The 18144-nt window shown below is 44.8% G+C and overlaps 1 protein-coding gene across 7 annotated transcripts in view; it reads left to right on the top strand.

Annotated features, from left to right (window-relative positions):
* Window positions 1–18144, top strand: part of LLGL2 (LLGL2, scribble cell polarity complex component) — a 43865-nt gene that overhangs the window by 15846 nt on the left and 9875 nt on the right. For 5 of the 7 annotated variants that reach the window (XR_003092749.1, XR_003092750.1, XM_006018267.3 and 2 more), the window contains 10 exons: window positions 3732–3829; window positions 6299–6380; window positions 7821–7936; window positions 8522–8680; window positions 9658–9820; window positions 9999–10131; window positions 11075–11129; window positions 12310–12464; window positions 17001–17218; window positions 17673–17740. Coding sequence is in view for 4 of the 7 variants with exons in the window: in XM_006018267.3 (XP_006018329.1) it covers window positions 3732–3829; window positions 6299–6380; window positions 7821–7936; window positions 8522–8680; window positions 9658–9820; window positions 9999–10131; window positions 11075–11129; window positions 12310–12464; window positions 17001–17218; window positions 17673–17740 (1247 nt within the window). In the remaining 3 variants the exon portion in view is untranslated. Of the gene's footprint in view, window positions 1–3731; window positions 3830–6298; window positions 6381–7820; window positions 7937–8521; window positions 8681–9657; window positions 9821–9998; window positions 10132–11074; window positions 11130–12309; window positions 12465–12715; window positions 12941–14743; window positions 14865–17000; window positions 17219–17672; window positions 17741–18144 lie in introns of those variants that run through there. The other 2 variants (XR_003092751.1, XM_025197493.1) reach the window with 2 other exon arrangements.

Consider the following 18144-nt stretch of genomic DNA (forward strand, 5'->3'; position numbering starts at 1 on the left):
CTAGATGCTTATCTAAGCTCCTCTTGAAGACCCCCAGGGTAGGGGAGAGCACCACCTCCCTTGGGAGCCCGTTCCAGACCTTGGCCACTGTAACTGTGAAGAAGTTCTTCCTAATGTCCAGTCTAAATCTGCTCTCTGCTAGCTTGTGGCCATTATTTCTTGTAACCCCCAGGGGCGCCTTGGTGAATAAAGACTCACCAATTCCCTTCTGTGCCCCCGTAATGAAATCATGTAAATCCATACTCTTTAATAGAGTCTCCTTTCTTTAAATAATCTAGCATGATAGTGGTACCAAAACTGATGAGCATGCACACACACACACACACACACACACACACACACACACACACACACACACACACACACACACACGCACACTTTCTTGTTTTTCCAAATCCTGCAGCTCTTCAATTAGGATCCTAGGAAAGCAAGGCTGGAAAGACCTCAGGAGGTCATCCAGTCCTGCCGTGAACAGAGGGCTGGATCATCCCTGACTAAACTATCCCAGCCAAGTGTCTGTCTAGCTTGCAGTTGAAAACATGCAGGATGGAGATTGCACAACTTCTCTAGGTAGCCTGTTTCAATGCTTGACCACCCTCGGAGTCAGAAAGTTCTTAATCTCCAAACTATACTTCTACTGCAGTTTGGGGCCCTTGCTCCTTGGTCCTGTCCTATTGCACTATTTATTTAAAATAGTTTCAGCTTAAATAGGTGAGACAGGTCAGAGTACCACATTAAAATGGGCTCAAATTAGGTCAGTTCAAAGGCCTGTTTTATCAGCATCCTGTTTTTATATGATGTAGTATTGAAGGGACTGTTTGCCTGTGCTAGCATTTAATGGCTGAGCCATGAAGTAATCTCCCAGACTGGAAAATCCTTCAGGGTTTTGTCTCTTAACTGCTGTTCAATTCAAAACAACTTCACTGGCACACAAGTGTCATCCAAATGTACAGAAATAATCCTTAGGCATCTGTCAGAGCTCCACGTTGTCTCTGCACTATGGAGCCTTATAGAGTATGACTTCGGGGTTTTATTATCCATGCTGGTGTCTTAGTTCACTGTTAAGGCAGGTAGCTCTGTAGTGGAAATGACCTTTTTTCCTTCGGTTAAAACACAGGGTTGCTCATCAGATTAATCTGTGGAAAATTCTTTCACGTTCTTTTATAGTAGGCTAGAAATATTCTTGTACTGTGTTTTTTCAACTTTTCTCTTGCTGGTGGTACATTCCCAATTGTACAGTACAGAGAAACTCTCTCACTTGGGTTAGTGTTGTGCCATGGAAAACTGCATAACTCCTGTTTTGAAGAGAGAACGTAGATGGGGAGTCAGTGCCTCAGGTCTCTCAACTTTTCAGAAGTTTGAGGTCTTTATATCATTTCTCTGTTCATTTTCTATTGAAGATGTTTGGCAAAGTCTGTCGGTTAGGATCATGTCTTAACTACAGTTTGCTGAACTAGAGGTAGTTAACACGCACATGCACCGGACATCCTACTCCACGACCTTACATGTGGCATTAGCAACCTGTCTAGACTAAGTTGAATGTGTACAAACTAGATGTGTGTCATTCAGGGACTGTCTTGAACTGTTTTCTCTTCTCTTTGTAGTCCAGAAGATGCAGAATCTGAGTTGTCCCAAAGAGAATACAGGTCTACTTTTTAAAGGGTTACTATCTAGGAGATAGGAAAAGGTTAACATTGGTTTTAGTTAGCAGACTCGGAAGGTGCGCTGTTAAGTCTTGGATTTTGACTATTACCTTTTTCTATGTCTCTTGTTTCAGTGGCTTATTGTCCTCTGATGTGAGCTTCTCAAATAAGGAAAACTGATGACTTGCAGGATTGTCTATGTACAATTTTTACGAATGTGGATTGACTTGAGGGAACCGAGGCAGGCAGTGATTCAGCTGGTCATGTGCAGTGAGCTATATACGCTGTGTTGTCATACGCTGAACAGTAGCAGGGGGTAGATGTTAAACGGGTGCTGCTTTAGGACCGTAGAATGACTGCATCATACACGAGATGGACGGGGAATGGGGGAGAGCAAAATCTCCAGACTGGAGAGCAGAGGTCAGGTTTTCAGAACCCCGCACTGCAACCACGTTGGGGTGCTGAGTGGGAGGCAGCTCGGGCAGAAAAAGAAAACTTGGGCAAGGGCAAAGAAAGGAGCATGCTTTTGTAGCAGAGGAACCACTCAACACTAGAACCAGCCCAGGAAGAAGGAAAATCTCTGCAGAAGAGACACCCTGTCGTTGCTGCGGGAAGAGTGGGTGGTGGAGTAGAGTGAAATACTGGAACGCCCAAAATGTTCAAGTAGTGAGAAAACATAGGCATGGAAGGCAGATGCGTGGTTTAGATCCATGTATTAGCAGAAGTAGAGTGACTCGGTGTTTGGAACAGTTTGCCAGCCTAGAACAACATAAACTAGATCAGCAAAGGACTTTTGTCAGAATCGGGGCTATTTTAGTGTGTTTGTCTCCATACAAGTGTCTTCCCTGCCCTTTTCCCCACTCCTACCACTTGCAAATGACTTGGCTCTGCTAGCAGACCTCTTCTTAAGGTACAGCCAGCCTTCAAAAATGTGCTTGTCTGAATTTAAGGTGCCCAGTCTTTCGGACTTTCCCTCTCAGCCTGGCTAGAAATAACTTCCTGTTCTCTAGTTGCTCAGCATTGCCCTGGTTGATTGTAGAGCTTTAATTTCCTGGCCAGTGCTCATTCTCTCTCTCTCCCTCCCTCTCTTTACCCCCCGCCCCCCAAGTTGAAGACCAACAAGTGACTACAGGAACTTCAGAGTCTATTCTGAGCTGTTTCTCAAACCACTCTGCCCTGGTTGCAGACTGCATTATTAAGACTGGTTACCATGTAAACACTTTTTATAGGTGAGATGCATTCAGTAACCCTACTGAAGATCATGTGGCTAGATAGTAAACATCAGCCATGCTACGTTCTTTGTTCTTGGCATAGGCATGTATTTTATTACGTGGGAGTCGAAAGCTAAACAAGCTGCTGTTTGTGCTGTTCTTCCTATATATAATGGTTGACATCTGCTTATGAGTCCTCTTGAGGCAGGCTGATACGGCTTGATAGGCTCCTAAATAGCAATAAAATCTGCCGTGCCTGCGCCACATCTGGGAATTGGTAACCAGGTCTACTAGGTTTCCCCGCTGCCTGTGTAGCAAATCTGGTCATGTTCCTTCGACAGTACAGCTAGTCCACTATGGGCACTTCCCATAAGGTTGCTGTACAAGAGGATGTTAAGCAAGCTGGTTTATTCCAAGGCCAAATTCTCTGAAAATAGTTGTCATTGCTACCCAGTTTCAAGCAGGAACTTCAGAGGGGTTCAGAATATGATTCGTGACATAAGCAAATGCGTCTCGCAGGAAGTAGTGATGCTGAGAGGGTTGGTTGTGTGCAATTGAAGAGTCTGAGGACTCTGTGCATATAGGAAGCTTTAAAGCTTGGAAAGTCCAGTTAGGTCCTTGTTTTGCAGTGTTGCTTTGCCGTTTTTTGTTCAGCTTCTGCAGATCTGTGCTGAATAGCAAGGGGATCGTGGCAAGCAGGTTTGATGGAGCAAAACTGAGCTAAGATGGTTCAGTCTGACCACCTTTTGGTTTTAAATATTTTTCTTAAAAAAGGCTGTGTTTCATACTATCAAATGACATTTGATCTCTAGCATCTGGTCACATCTCATACACATGACTGTGAAACATTCTTAATCATGTTTTCTTTTTCTACCAGACTGTAGAACATGGATTTCCCCACCAGCCCAGTGCATTGGGGTACAGCTCTTCCCTCCATCTTATGGCCATTGGGACACGATCAGGAGCCATCAAACTGTATCCTTTCTAAAGAGTTGAGCCAGACATCCTTGCAGCATCAGGTTATGTTCTGTCTGGAGTAAAAAGTAGCATTTGCTTCAGAAATGGGTAAAGTATATGGAACAAGCTATTTTTTTTAAAAGATGTTCTTATGTACATCTGTAGTCACATAAGACATTTGCATGGAAGCGCTAAAGAGCTGCAGCAACCGAATTTCTTTTAGCAAGAAATACCTTGGAGTTGAATGGAACTGAACCATGAGAGGTTTGCAAAACCAGCTTTTTCTCTCTTGCAAATACACAATCGGTACTGTGCCCGTGGGATATTATTTCTGAACAGTATCTTGATAAAGCCAAGTTCTTGCCCTTACACTACTGAGTCCAGAGCACCCGAACATTTTGTTTTTCAAAAGGTGCTGAAAGATTAGAAAGCGAGACAGAAAATTTATCATGCGTCTCAATTTATGTCAGAAACCCGTTGGCTTACATCTGCCTAGAACACTGGAATGGCAGGGTTTTTTTAATAAAATTTGGTCCTGTGGCCTTTTAAATACAGACACTATATCTATCTACACAGTGAAGTAAGTATGTATTAGATGTCAGCATGGGGAGCTGGTGCAGATAACTTGCCTTACAAGTGCACTAACTTCCCCTTGCAGACAAGTCCATAACTGTATGCTCGATTCACCATCTTGCCTACCCCTCTACTGAAGGCCAGAGCGCATTGTCATCCCACAAATAGAGAAACCAGTTGTTGACGCCAACCTCACGTTGTGTATGCTTGCACCCAACCAGAAGCTGAAAATGTCCCTGGTTTCAGGGTCAACATGGCTATCCTCTCATTTTTGCCAGCATCTGAGTCTTTGGTTTCAAAACAGAAATTGGGTTCTTGCCAGTTGTGAGGGGCATCATAACTACTGTAGCCCATGATTCAGATTGACCAAAATATGTGGCTGTACACACTGTACAGATTAGCTGGCTGAGTTTTTCCTTTTGCTAGCAGATGATCGAGCACTGGAAATTGGAAATGGTGCAACTTTGGAGGAAAGGGGTAAAATTTGGTCCTGGATTAACCCATTTCTTTCCTAGTGTATTTCATAATGATACTCTATGCTGTCTAAAATTATTGGTTTGCTCTCCTTAGTTAAATCTTGGAAATCATGGAATGGAGAAGCAACTCACTTATCCTCAGTCTTTTGCAGCTATCCCCTTCCCCTTCCCACCCCCCCATGCCTTTGAACATGTGTCCCTATTGCAATGTGTAGCTGAGAGGGTACACACAATCCTTGGATGTGTATAATTAAGAATAAAGAGGTGGTACTGCCGGTGCATGCACTGTTAGTGAGAGCATCGCTGAGTCCTGGTGTCTGGTTCTGGTGTTAACTCTTTGGAAAGATATTGACAAATTTGAAAGAAGTCAGAAAAGAGCTGAAACTAATTCATAATCTGGAAACTACGCTTCATTATGAGGCTGAAGTGTGATTTAAATAGTCCAAAATACCTTCGTCCCTCTCTTCTTGCACAAGAAGGAATAGTGGGATCTAATTATTAGAAGCGAAGACTGGACAAATGCAGACTAGAAATAAGGAGTAAAACTGTTAAGTGGGTAACTACGTGCCTCAGTAAACTGTTGCAACATGTGGTGACTGCAACTGAAGTATGATCAGGATTGTATATACAGCAAAATGTTAAGCTGCAGTTCAAGCAGAAGTGGGCTTAATGCAAAAATGATTAGGTGAGACTCTTGACCCCTGTTACGTGAGGTCAGACTGAATCTCGTGGTGCTTCTGGCCTCAGTCTAATCCCTCCTATCATAAATTCCAAGGCTGTCTAAATATCCTAGTGTGAGGAAAGGTGCCTCTTCAAGAGTACTGCGTTAAAAGGTTGACGTTTAACCTATAAATGCGTTCAATCTCCTGAGCTAGCATTCGCCCTGGACTCTACAGTCCTTATGTATAGGATCAGAAATAAAATGGCTTGGCAACAGTTTCTTATCCACCCTGGTAGCACATGCACGGACACAGAGGCTTTGAGAGGCGATTCCTATGGCACAGGGCCAACTGCGCATGTAGGGAAGGAGGAGTCTTGCTCCATCCCAGAAAGGAAAAGTTGGAGCTGTTCATGCTCGCTTAATCATTTCCAGCACTATTTGTGTTCAGTGAGGCTGAGCTCTGCATGCAGGCGTTAGCCATCTGTCTCCTGGTTACAAATTAGTTAAGCGGGGATTGTAGTGTCTGGGAAACCACTAAACATGTTTGAGGGGAAAAAACAGGGTCCAGGCACCTTTTTTCTGCTTATGCCTGAAGTGCCAGTTAAGCCTCCAGTGCAGGCTTCCTGCAGCTGCCTGCACGTGCACGGATTCAAAAAGCCCGCATGAGCAGTGTTCCCATTTGGTTTCTAACTCATGTTTTTCCATCTCATTTGCTAGCAAACTGCTAATCAAGTGATTCTGGTTGTGGCTGCTATCAATCCTTAACCAGCTTCTCAGATATGGAGCCCCTGGAGTGGAATTCATGGGCTTACATGAAGAAAATAACACCGTTTTGCAGATGCACTTTATACCAGGCCAGGTGAGTGGAATTTGCATTTCTCTAAGAGGCAAGTAAGCTACTTTGAAAACCTGTTCAGTTTGAAACATACTGGGGTAGCTGACCTCTCCACAAAACCTGGACAACTAGAAGCCTTAGCTCTGTATAATGACTGCCCTAGTACTACCTGGTCTGTGACAGGCCTCCCCTTTCTAGTCCATCATGCTATAAATTATATCTGTTGCGAAGACTTGAAAATTTACATCTGTCGGGTCTCTTGATCTTGGCCAGCTTCTGGCCATAGTGGCAGCAAGATTAAGATAACAGTTGTTGCTGCCAAAGACTGTCTGCAGAGACTTTCCATATTGCAGTCTGCCTCCCTGAAGTGGGATCACGCAATTTTTAACTCTGCAGAATGTGGAGCACCATCTTCAGCTGTTGTTCAGTGAGTTCCCTCCTTCCCCAGCTCAAAATGGCCTGGCTAATGTAGCCATTTCTAGGCTTCCTTCCTTTTGTTCTCTCACAGTATGGCTCTTCCACTAAATGTGTGAAAGTAAAATTTCTCCAGTGCTTGGTGACTTTAACCCAGGGGTCAGCAATGTTTTTGGGTTAGAGTGCCAAAAACGCCCACAACCTTGACTTGTAAGATGTTGGTGTAGGTGCATGTGCCAAGCAAAATGCCTCCACAGGATAACCTGTCGGAGGTTGCTGACCCCTGCTCTAATAGCTTCCCACCCTGACTCACTGAGTGTATTGATCAGTCACTTTACAGCCTTCTATCCTGAATCTGCCAGTTTGGTGGGCATCACTGTTGTATTAGAGGGAGTTAACTCTCTGGCTAGATTTGGATGGCAGTTAAAACTAAGTGGTATTATCTGGAATACCCATGGGGAGTGTTGTACCAGGTGTGGCTTTGGCAGACAAAATGCTTGGATTTGAATGTGCAGCCGGCAGGGTTGGGCTCATAAAGGGCCTCTGACACAGCCCTTCAGAATGAAGTTGGACATGAAGAATGCAAGATGAATGGGATAGTAGAATACATCGGCAACTCCCAAAGCAGGGGTGTGGAGAGGGGGTGTGTTCCAGCAAACCATGAGGCATGGAAATACTGTGTGCTAGTCGCAGCATAGCTTTGAAACAGGTTGCATGACATAATCCTGCCTGCCTGAAAGTACTATGGATAGAGCATCTTTTATAGGGGTCTTAAGCCTTTCCACCTTGCATGCTGGCATATCAGATACAGAAGCCAGGCTGCTAGGGCTTTTAAGCCTGAAGGCCACTGTGCTGTAGTTCAAAGGTTCCAAACTGTTTAGAGTCAGTGGAGCTCTGCCCTAACTTGGCTGAATATCTTACTGCCATAAATAACTGGCTGGGCCCTGAATCTGCCTTGGCTGAAATAGCTGCTGAGTAACAGTGATTTATTGCTAGATGTATTGTGCTGTATTTAAATAGGATCCTTTCTTTGTGATTGCCTGTCCTTAGTGCCAGCTGGTGACACTGCTAGATGATAACAGTCTGCACCTCTGGAGCCTGAAGCAGCGCAGTGGGACTTCTGAGCTGCAGGAGGAGCAACGCTTCACACTGCGAGGGCCCCCTGGGTAACGTGCTAGCATTGGCTTTATAAGCTGGCTTTGGGGTGGGTAGGAAGGAGGGGTAAGAAATGACTTTGGCCACCTGATCAGTGTCCAGCATTTACCAGTTTAAAGATTTGACTTTTAAAAAAAAAATTTCATTGAGTTAAATCTCTGTACCTTTTTATAAGCCGGGTTTAAATGGATCAATTTGTTTTGGCTTATTCCTGTTTAATGAGCTTTGAGTTTTCTTATAAGGATTTGAATTGTTGACTGCATCCTTTTAAAATTTGCTTATGGTTCCAGGTTGGGCAATTTATTTCCAGCTTTTTTGGGTAGCAAGGTTGGTTGTTTTGTCACTAATGCATAGAGCTTTCTGTTTATTACTGATACATATAGGAGCCTTTTGGCAAGTTTTTATATTGAAGCTGGGATTCTTCAAAAAATCCTGGCTTGAAGCTCCATTCTCCCAGCAAAGTACTTACCAAAGCTCTTGTAAATGGTTAACGATGAAGCAGGTGCCAGTTCTCTCTCACTCAGGGCTCTTTGGAGTTGGTTCAACTCTAGCGGCTCGTCTTTGATAGTTTAATTGAATTCTTCCCGCATCCGTAGGTCTTCTCCAAGTGCTACCCAGATCACTGTTGTCCTTCCACATTCTTCTCGGGAAGTTTTGTACCTTGGTACAGAAAGTGGTAACATCTTTGTGGTGGAGCTCCCCTCCTTCAGAGTGTTGGAAAAAAGGACCATCAGCTCTGAGACAGTGCTGCAGCGGTAAGCAAATGGCTATACTGTCCAGTGGGATTTTCCACCCACAATCGGGAGTCTAGCATGATGTATTTAAACAAATTGCTATTTTAGCTTGTGCATTAGAGCCTACATTGAAATTTGCAGCGTGCTTCAGCTGGATGCTGCTGAAGAAAATCCTCCTGCTTGACTGTCATAAAAATGAATTAGTTTTGTCTTTAATTGGCCTGCATCAGACAAACAGTTGATAGCTTCTGTTTAGGAATAGCCCAAGACTGCCACAATATAGGTGGCATGGAAGTATGGCAGCTTGTCTGTAAAGCTCTTGCCTTTCTGGAAGTGCTCACTCTCATGATTGTGGATATTACTTAACAACAAATAAATTCATTTTTGAGACTGCACTATTTAACCCATTTCTGTGTGTAGACAGTGGGCAAAATTGCTAGCCTTCTTTATCTACTGAAACTTTAAATCAGCAGGACTACTAAAATGGGAAGCTTTAGGAAAATTGTCTGGTCTTTTTTTTGGTCTCCGTAATTAACTTCTGACCTGGGAGTCTCGGTAAAAAAAAAAATCATTGTTTTTTTATGGAATGCTGTGCTTCCAGAACTGGCCTCATACTTGGGCAGCTGGCCTAGGGGCTTGTCAGGTTCAACTTATGGATCTGTGTCACTGCTTCCTTTTCCTTACTCTGACAGAGGGACTGGACATGATACAACTCTTTTCTCCCTACTCTTGGGGGCTTGTAGGAGACTGTTATACACCAAAGACTTCTTTCTGATCACTGGACTGGGTGTCTTTAGGCTTGGTAGTCCTAAAATAACTCTGCTTGATACCCCAGAAGATTCTCTGCTGTCTGAAGGATGCTTGGAAAGATGCAATACTTGCTGTCATCATGTTTGAACATTTTTTCACTTTTTCTTTGGCTCTTTCTCATACTTGTGCTGTGGGCATTGCAGTTTTGCTCAACTGCACTACAAATTAACTTTCTCTGCTTCCCCCAGGGTGCCAGAGGATTACTCTAACAGACGGCCGTGTGAATTGGTGGAAGCCATACAGGAGCATCCTAGAAACCCTGACCAGATTCTGATTGGGTACAGTCGGGGACTCATTGTCCTCTGGGATGTGCAGAGTAACAAAGCAACACACCACTTCTTGGGCAGTCAGGTATGAATTCAGTTTGAAATCCATTGGAATAGGGGAGGGGAAACAGCCTCTCTCAAGAAGTCTCTCTAGGTGAGCAGATCCAGGGAGAGCCTGTCTAGCTTCTTGTTTCATTAAGGTATTGGTTCTGGAGGGGTTAACAGTTCTCTGGAGTTGAGTAGTTCTGTCTCTTCCTTCCTAGCAACTGGAGAACGTCTTTTGGCAAAGAGACGGTCGTCAATTCATTAGCTGCCATTATGATGGAAGTTACGCCCAGTGGCCAGTATCCAATGATAACAGGCAGCCTGAACCCCTGGAAAGTAAAGTGCCTTATGGTCAGTGTGCAACTATGGAAATATGTGTGTGTGCTTCCCTTTACTGAGGCATGGGCTGGCTTTTATTTTGACTATCTTAAGCTCATTTTGAGCCCTTGAAAGATCTTTTGAATGCAGGTCTCCCTGGTAGGTGCTTGCAATGCTTCACTGCTGAGTTTTCTCCTTGGTGGACCATAAACTCTTAAACTAGCAACTGCTCAAATAGAGATGACACTGGATTTTGAAGGTTGTTGAAATAAATATCTACTTTTCAGTCTGTACTGAACACAGAGGAAAAAGTCTGGGCACAAAAAGCCTGCCATAAGAAAGACGTTAGTGATTTTTTTAGCTTTAGCACTTCCTCTGATTCAGATGTCAGGTTTCCCTTGACTTCTTCTGTAACTAATGAAGTCACTGAATTCCTTTCAAGATCTTTGGTTTTGAGCACTAAAGAAGAAGTAGTGCTTCCCATTAGCTGAAACTCTGAAGGGAATGTCCACTTCTTTCTGTTAGAAAAGCTATATTGGTCTAACCTTGGTTTGCAAAATTCAGTATTGCTTTTTGATTAACGAGAATGGATTGCTGGAAATGCGGAGGCATTTTTGGGGCTAAGATGATTTCTACTGCAGTTTTTGTAGCCTCTGGTAGCCAGATAGGCTCAATGGTACTTTCATCAGCAGTGAATTTAGAACTTCCTTTTGAGCGCCAGCCTTGTTTGCACTGAGTGGTATTCTTGGATTGCTGGAAATGGCACTTTCCAGGGGAAGTGCCGTGTCTGTCACAGCTCAGCTGAGTGAGGTGGAATTGCTTCACATGCTATAACTACTGTGGCCATAATCAGTGTGATTATGAACAGTGCCAACTACAGAACAATAATTGAAACAGGCCTTCAATTTCCAGTTGTTTTCATCTATTTACACACTTCAAGATAAACCTTTCACTTGTGGTAACTTTCTCATTCTAGGTCCCTTCCCTTGCAAGGCCATTTCCAAGATTTACTGGCAGGTGACAAAAAATGGGTAGGTTCTGGGTTGTTCATCTCCTGTGCAGGGTGGGTGGGAGAAATGCTTGGGACACGAGTTATTGTAATCTGTTGCTGCCTATGCTGACCTCACACAGGCAGCTTATTTAGAATAACACTAGGAAGCAAGGAAACTTCTGTCATACTAATTCAGCTTGTTGGGGTGAAGTTGCATGTTATGCTTAAGCCATACTAAGAGCACTTTAAAATATGAGCATCCTTAACTCATGCTAAGTGTCCTCTGAGCATCTCAGTTATGCCACGTGAGGTGAGGGTTAACTCTGGGCCATGCTACCTAGCTCCTAGTAGGCTAATTTCAGTGTGTTCCATGGAGATGAAATAAGCAATTTGCAGTCCTCCAACATCCCAGGATGTACCATGTCCAGTATTATGCCTCTGCCATACTGGTAGAGCGTAGGTGTGGTGTTTCCTAGCCATGCCCCTATTCACCAACCCTCTAGCAGGAAGTCAGAGCTGTGAAGGCAAAAAATGGTACTAACCCTTAACATATGAACTCTAAAACTGCTTGGCATTCCACAGATTTGATAGAACCGTAAGAAAGTAGGGTTGGAAGGGACCCTGAGAGGTCATCTAGTCCAACCCCATGCCTGACATGGGACCATTCCCATCTGAACCATCCCATATAAATCCACTGTCCTACCTATTGGACCAAGGGTGGGCAAAATGGCAGATCTGGCCAGTGGCTGGACTCCATTTCTCACCAGCCCCTGCCTGCGTCACTGCAGCCAGTTTCCATGGAGGCTCCAGGAGCAGTGGGGCCACGATAGTACCGGGCCAGGGTTTCCATAGAGATGGGCCCAAGCAGTGCTGGCAGCGTGTGTGGCTGGGTGGGGAGCTGCTCTGGGGCTGAGGCTGGGATTTTGTGGCAGTGACAGTGTGGTCCAGAGCTGGGGCCTGGCTGGGTGGGGAGCTGCTCCAGGGGTTGTCACAGCCCTGCCTCCCCTGGGGTCTCTTTGGAAATCGGCCACAGCAACGCAGGCAGGGGCTGCTGGGAAATGGAGTCCTCTGCAGGCTGAATCTGGTCTGTAGGCTGGACTTTCCCTCTCCCTGTATTAGAGAAACTGCACAATTGAACTGTAATGTGTAACTTCACCTTAGACTCCAACTACTTCATTGCAAACCTATGGAGTAAACTCAACTCCATCTATCTTTTTAAGGCTTCCGTACATCATATTCCAAGGAGGGATGCCCCGGGCTAGCTACGGTGATCGGCATAGCATCTCTGTTATCCATGGCAGCCAACAGATTGCCTTTGACTTCACCTCACGGGTGATAGACTTCTTTGTCATCTCCAATGCAGATCCTGCTGCAGGTATGTGCGAAGAAGGACTTTAACCCTTGAAGGGTTGAAATTTTGTTTTTTACATAAAAACTCTGTGTATAATGAAGTAGCAACCTAAATGGAGATGAAAGAATGTTTTATTGAGTTTAATTGTTCAGGCACTTGCAAATGTGTGAAAGATGCCTTTATAGATTAATGTGAAATGCTGGTGGCAGTGTGTCAGCTACAAACTTCACATGTACCCACTAAAATTAAACTGCTTGTCTTAATGTACTAACTAGGAATATAAACACTCAAGTTATTCATGCTGGCTCATGAAACTGAGGAGCTGGATATTGGGCATAACAAAGCAACAAGATTCACTTTTGAATATTGGTTTTAAGCCCAGCACATCAAAGGGGGCTATAATTGAAACAATCTCGCTGGGCGTGAGTGGCATTCTTTAATTACTGTCTGTGGATTTATGACATGAAACTCCAAGTGGTATATGAATAAAGGGTGAGTTTGGACTGAAGGTCAGTGTGCAGTGCATTTAATTTATTCTATGGCCAACGTGAATGTTTACATTTTTAATAACTGTAGAAACAACTCAGCCCCATTCACATATGTGCATCTGCTTCTCCTATTCCTGCTTCCACTATTGGGCTTTGCTCATTCTCACAGCCTCTGCAATCGCTACCCTTTTACCTGTTTCTCAGTTGTTAGGGGACCTGCCCAACTGTGGCTTCCAGCACATCTGCCCTCTTGGTTTTTTCTGGTGATCTGACTTTTAAGATAGCTGTCTACTTGGTTATTTCAAGTTGGAGAAGCCTACATCCATAGTGACAGAGTAATAAGTAGGGATCTGGGTTTTCTGTTTCCCATGGAAAAACAGAGTAAACTACGGATGTTACCTTTTAGCAGAGGCAAACGTGGATTTCTCACTTTACCAGAGAAATTTTGTGGATTTTGTGGTTTTGTGATGAGCCCTCTACAGGAGGCTGGGAGGGAGTGGGAGGAGAGCGGTTAGGAAGGGGGCACTATATGCATGTATATGACCCCAGGCAGCTTGGAGAGCAGCTCCTGCAGGTAAGTTAGGGGAGAGGGGATTGAGGCCCCCATAGGGAGGGAGAGAGTCGGGCAGGGCTGGAGTTGCTGCCCAGCTGGGCAGGGGGGAGCAGGAAGGGGCCACGGTCAGCTCTTGGAGAGGGAGGAGCATTCCTGTGCGACTCTGCTGTTCTTTGCAGCACCAGGTCGCACATGCTGGGCTGTGGAGGCCCCAGGGAAGAGCAGCAGGGTGGGAGCCTGATCCTGATGCAGGCAGCATGCAGCCCTGTGCCCCGCACACAGATCTGTGGGGCACAGGTCCCCCTTGCCACTCAGGAGTGTGCACTGTGGTGGGGATCTGACCTTACCCCTGCCCGAGCCTGCAGCAGGCAGGCAGCAGTGGGGTGGGGTGGGGTGGAAGCCAGGCTCTGCTCCATTGCAGCAGCCCCTACCTCCTGCCAGGGGCAAGGGCTGCAGACCTGGTACCTGGCCCCATAGCCATGGCAGATGGGGGTCACTTCCAGCAGGGCTGGGGGAGCAGGAGCTGTGGGTGGGGGGTGAGGGGCATCAGCAGGGCTGTGAAGAGCGAGGGGCAGGAACAGGGCTGAGGGGTTGTGTGGGGGGAGTGAAGGGTACCAGCAAAGTCAGGGGCCTGTGAGTGGGGGTGAGGGGCACCAGCAGTGCCGGTGGGCCTGTGGGTGGAGAGTGAGGGGCACCAGAAGGCCGGGGGGGCTGCTTTCGCTTTAAGCACAGATTTTGGGGTTTTTATCAGAGAATTTGCAATTTAAAATCTTTTTTTTATTATTATTATTTAAAACATTTTTACTTATTTATTTATTTTTAATTGGGGAAAACCAGGATCCCTGGTAATAAGAGTAAATTGCAAACCTTAGGTGCCCAGAGAGGTTCTTGTAGGCAGGCAACCACCTCCTGTCATATCCCTAACTTTCTAGGTTTTTCAGTTTCTGATTTATCAGGCTGCAGGTTTTAAATGCATATGTTTCTTGGAGAAGTAGACTTCCAGTTCAGGAACCAACCCTGTAGCTGTTGTCCCTTTTTCTTCAGAGTGGCGTGAAAGGATTTCTTAACTGCTCTTTTTACAAAGGGTGACGAACTAACTGAGCATCTTCTGAAGCCCATAGACTCTACCTAATAGATTGCGTACTGTAAATAGGGCTGCGGGGTTTTCCAGGATAGACTAGACTTGAACGTTTGTCTACTCTTCAAACAAACTTTTGGTTCTCTCAGGCACTGGGATTACACATGTCTTTGCCTTCTTGCAGATTTTTCCTTCATGGCTGTCTGCTCTGCGATGTAGATGGGACAAAGGACTTAACTCTGGTTATTTCACCTTTGTCAGGACATTGACCTCAGATGTGAGCCAGCAGTTCCTTTTGGATTGAAGTAATTCCACACTTCAAAAGCTTATTTTTGTATTTCCCAAGAACTAAGTCATCCATTAAACTGTGTTTTTACTGGTTGCAGCAGCAGATGTTAGAGGAAGCTGAAGCTTCGAGTACTTTAGACCAGGAAGTTACTTAGTCAAATGAGGGTTCTGTGGTTGGTGAGCTTCCTTGTGGCTGATTGCCTAAGACTGGTGGGTCTGTGTAGCCAGTCTCACCCGCCCTGAACTGTTATAGACTATGATGGAAGTGGTTAATTAATAGTCTACCAAAGCCACTTAATGCTCATTAGTTTGTGCATGGCAGCATTGGTGGTAGGAGGTGCTTCTGCCAGTACTTCAATCATGCTGTGGAAATTTGCACAAAAAAATGTGTGGGATGACTTCATGCCTTTTCTCAATGGTAGGTGGATAGATTTAGGGAAGACATGCAGAATTTATATACTGCAGTTCTTTTCCACTTGGAAAGCTCAAAATAACCTTTGGGTCATGAGCATAGTGTTTGCTGAAGATTAGTGGCTTTTGATTCATGCTTAAGTCTTTCTGCACATGGAGCATGCTCTTGTTAATGCTGTACCCAGGTGCAGAGTTCATGATGCTCATATAGGGTCTGTAGATGTATAATGATACACAGGAGATGTAGTTCCTATCCCACACAGCTTACCTGAATTGGGTAATAATTACAAATAAAGCTTACTTTTCTTATCTCTTGTGTATCCTTGCTGTCTGTATGGAGAAACTGGGACATGCCTTGGGTTCCATGGTCAGAGCTAGAAATAAAAGCTGGCTTCTCAATCTCTTAGTCTAGGGTGATGCAGGGAAATAATTCACCTAAAGTGAGTCCCAATATAATGTGAATCTCCTAGGATTAGTTTGCGGTGAGGGAGTGGGGTATGGCTAGAAAGCAAAAGGAGAGGACCAGGAAAGGACCTAGTGCTGGGAAACTAACTCAGGTGGAGTCCTGAGGAGGTTTGGCAGATGAAAGCAGTGTGGTGCTCCCCACATGGACAATCCCAACCTGAGTGTGGATTGTTGCATGTTGACACAAATTCATCTTTTAAAAAGATTCAAAAACTGCATTAATACTTTATGGGTAGAGTTCACCTATTAGTTGTTCAATCAGTTGTGCCCTGGCTACCTTTCACATGTCAGTGCAAAGTCCTGCCTTACAGCAGGCTACACACTTCAGAGGTTATAGTGGTTTTGCCAGCCGTCAGTCTTAACTTCTTGATTCCACATGCCAAATCTCAGCCATAAGGCTGTGTTAACAGGATGTATTGCTGTTGTATATATTTATATGCACTCTCTTCAAAGAAAGTCCAGATGGCTTGAAGCAGGCTAAAAGCAGGGAAGGCTCAGATGAAGGAGAGCTAAAATGTAAACACTTGTCGTTTCCAAGCAGAGCAGCATTTCGCATAACCCACAGCATTACTGCTTTTAAGCAGCTTAGGCTGGTGGATTGAGGTCCTAGTACAGCACTAAATCAGGTCACTGCTGCATTGTGTGCCTACCCATCCATCCCAGCCATGGTTACTTAGCAGCACATCAAAAGCCTTTTTTGCAGTTACCTTCCAGCAGAATGGAAAAGAGTTAAACCAGAGCTTTGTCCTAAGTGGCTGGTGACTGTGTATGTCTACATGGGATCATGCAGTGCAGAGTCTTAGTAACAGAGCTAGCTCAGGTAGATTTAATCTAGCAGCAGTAGCCTACAGCTCTGCATAGCTATATTGCTTTTGATTAACTCAACTAGTTTATTTAGAACTGCACAACATCCATTTCTTGAACAAGTCTGGTTTCTATTTTGGCTGAACCTGTGGGGGATGCCTCTTAATATCACTAGGACTTTAGCATATTCACTGCAAGTCAAATTTGAACCTCTTAGCCAGAAACTCATGATATTAAGTTTTAAACAAGCAATGGTCAGCCCAGTGTTTTGTATAACTATTCACTGACGCATGTGTATGCAGAGAAGCTCCAGGTGGTATCTTTTAAAATACAGGTCCTGCAGGAAGGCTGTTTCTGTTGTCCAAACCCTGCATAGCCTTTTTTATGTGATCCAGGTACTTGGAGACAGTAAAGCTCTGGTAAAAAGCCAATGAAAAACTAGCTTAACATCTCAATGAATCTTGTTTCCACAGAGTTTGATGACCCCTCTGCAATGGTGGTGCTAGCTGAAGAGGAGCTCGTGGTAATAGACCTGAAGGCTCCAGGCTGGCCAGCAGTCCATCCCCCGTACCTGGCATCTCTCCACTGTTCAGCCATCACCTGTTCACACCACGTTTCCAATATTCCACTGAAGCTGTGGGAGAGGATCATCAGTGCTGGGAGCAAGCAGAACTCTCACTACTCAAATATGGTATGGCAGCTATAACCTTGTACACTCGCATGCATTGGAGAACAGCATCATGCACTCAAGTGTGCATGGGTAGTCAGCCCTGCTGGTGGCAGGACGCCAGCTGAGATGGGCACTCTTCCTGCCTGTTGACAGTAACCATTTGGAACTCTAAAACTTGCAACGTTCTCCAGGCTTCATTAGTTTTTAGTAACATCTCGGAAAGTTTCCAGCTGTCAATTCTAATGAGAAAGCTTTCTTAAAGAGGAAATCTGGGTTGAAGAGCTACTAACGGAAAACTACAGTTGAGATTTGGAACTAGCACATCTGTCATAACCCAAACAAAGGCTATAATAGTATGTGCAGGTACAGATGCACTTTCAGGGAAGGTCAGGCTTTTCCGCTCTCCCTCTTGATTGCATGGTCTGTTCACATTTGCTGTATGGAAAGTCATGGTGTTGCTTTAACTTCTTTTTAGCTATGGCCAATTGATGGTGGCACCAATTTGGCTCCAGATCCTCCCCAGAGGGACCTGCTTCTTACAGGGTAGGTTACTGTAATTGATAGAATATCAATGTGCAAATAAGGAAGAATTCGCAGCATTGCATCGTTTAAGATTGATGTAGATGAGAGCACAGTTTGGACCCATAACATCTAATCCCGTCAGCTTTGGGGAAACTACCATAAAAGTTAGAATGAGGATGCTCATCTGTCCATAGACAACCATGTCTGCCCATCTCTACTGCTTTTTCAAATGGAATACCAAGGCATCTTCTAGGCACCTTATTGATGGGCTCCTATAGATTTTTGCTGTTCCTGGATGCAAATGTTTGTAGAAATTCTGCCGGATAGAGCAAGTATTGGCAAAGCTCTGGGCCAAGAACTGGAGTAGCACGAGGCTACACATGCGGTGTAATGTTTGGGGGGGGGGGGGGGGGGGGGGGAGCGAA

Source organism: Alligator sinensis, unplaced genomic scaffold, assembly GCF_000455745.1.
Source record: "Alligator sinensis unplaced genomic scaffold, ASM45574v1 scaffold400_1, whole genome shotgun sequence".
NCBI classification, from domain to species: Eukaryota; Metazoa; Chordata; order Crocodylia; family Alligatoridae; genus Alligator; species Alligator sinensis.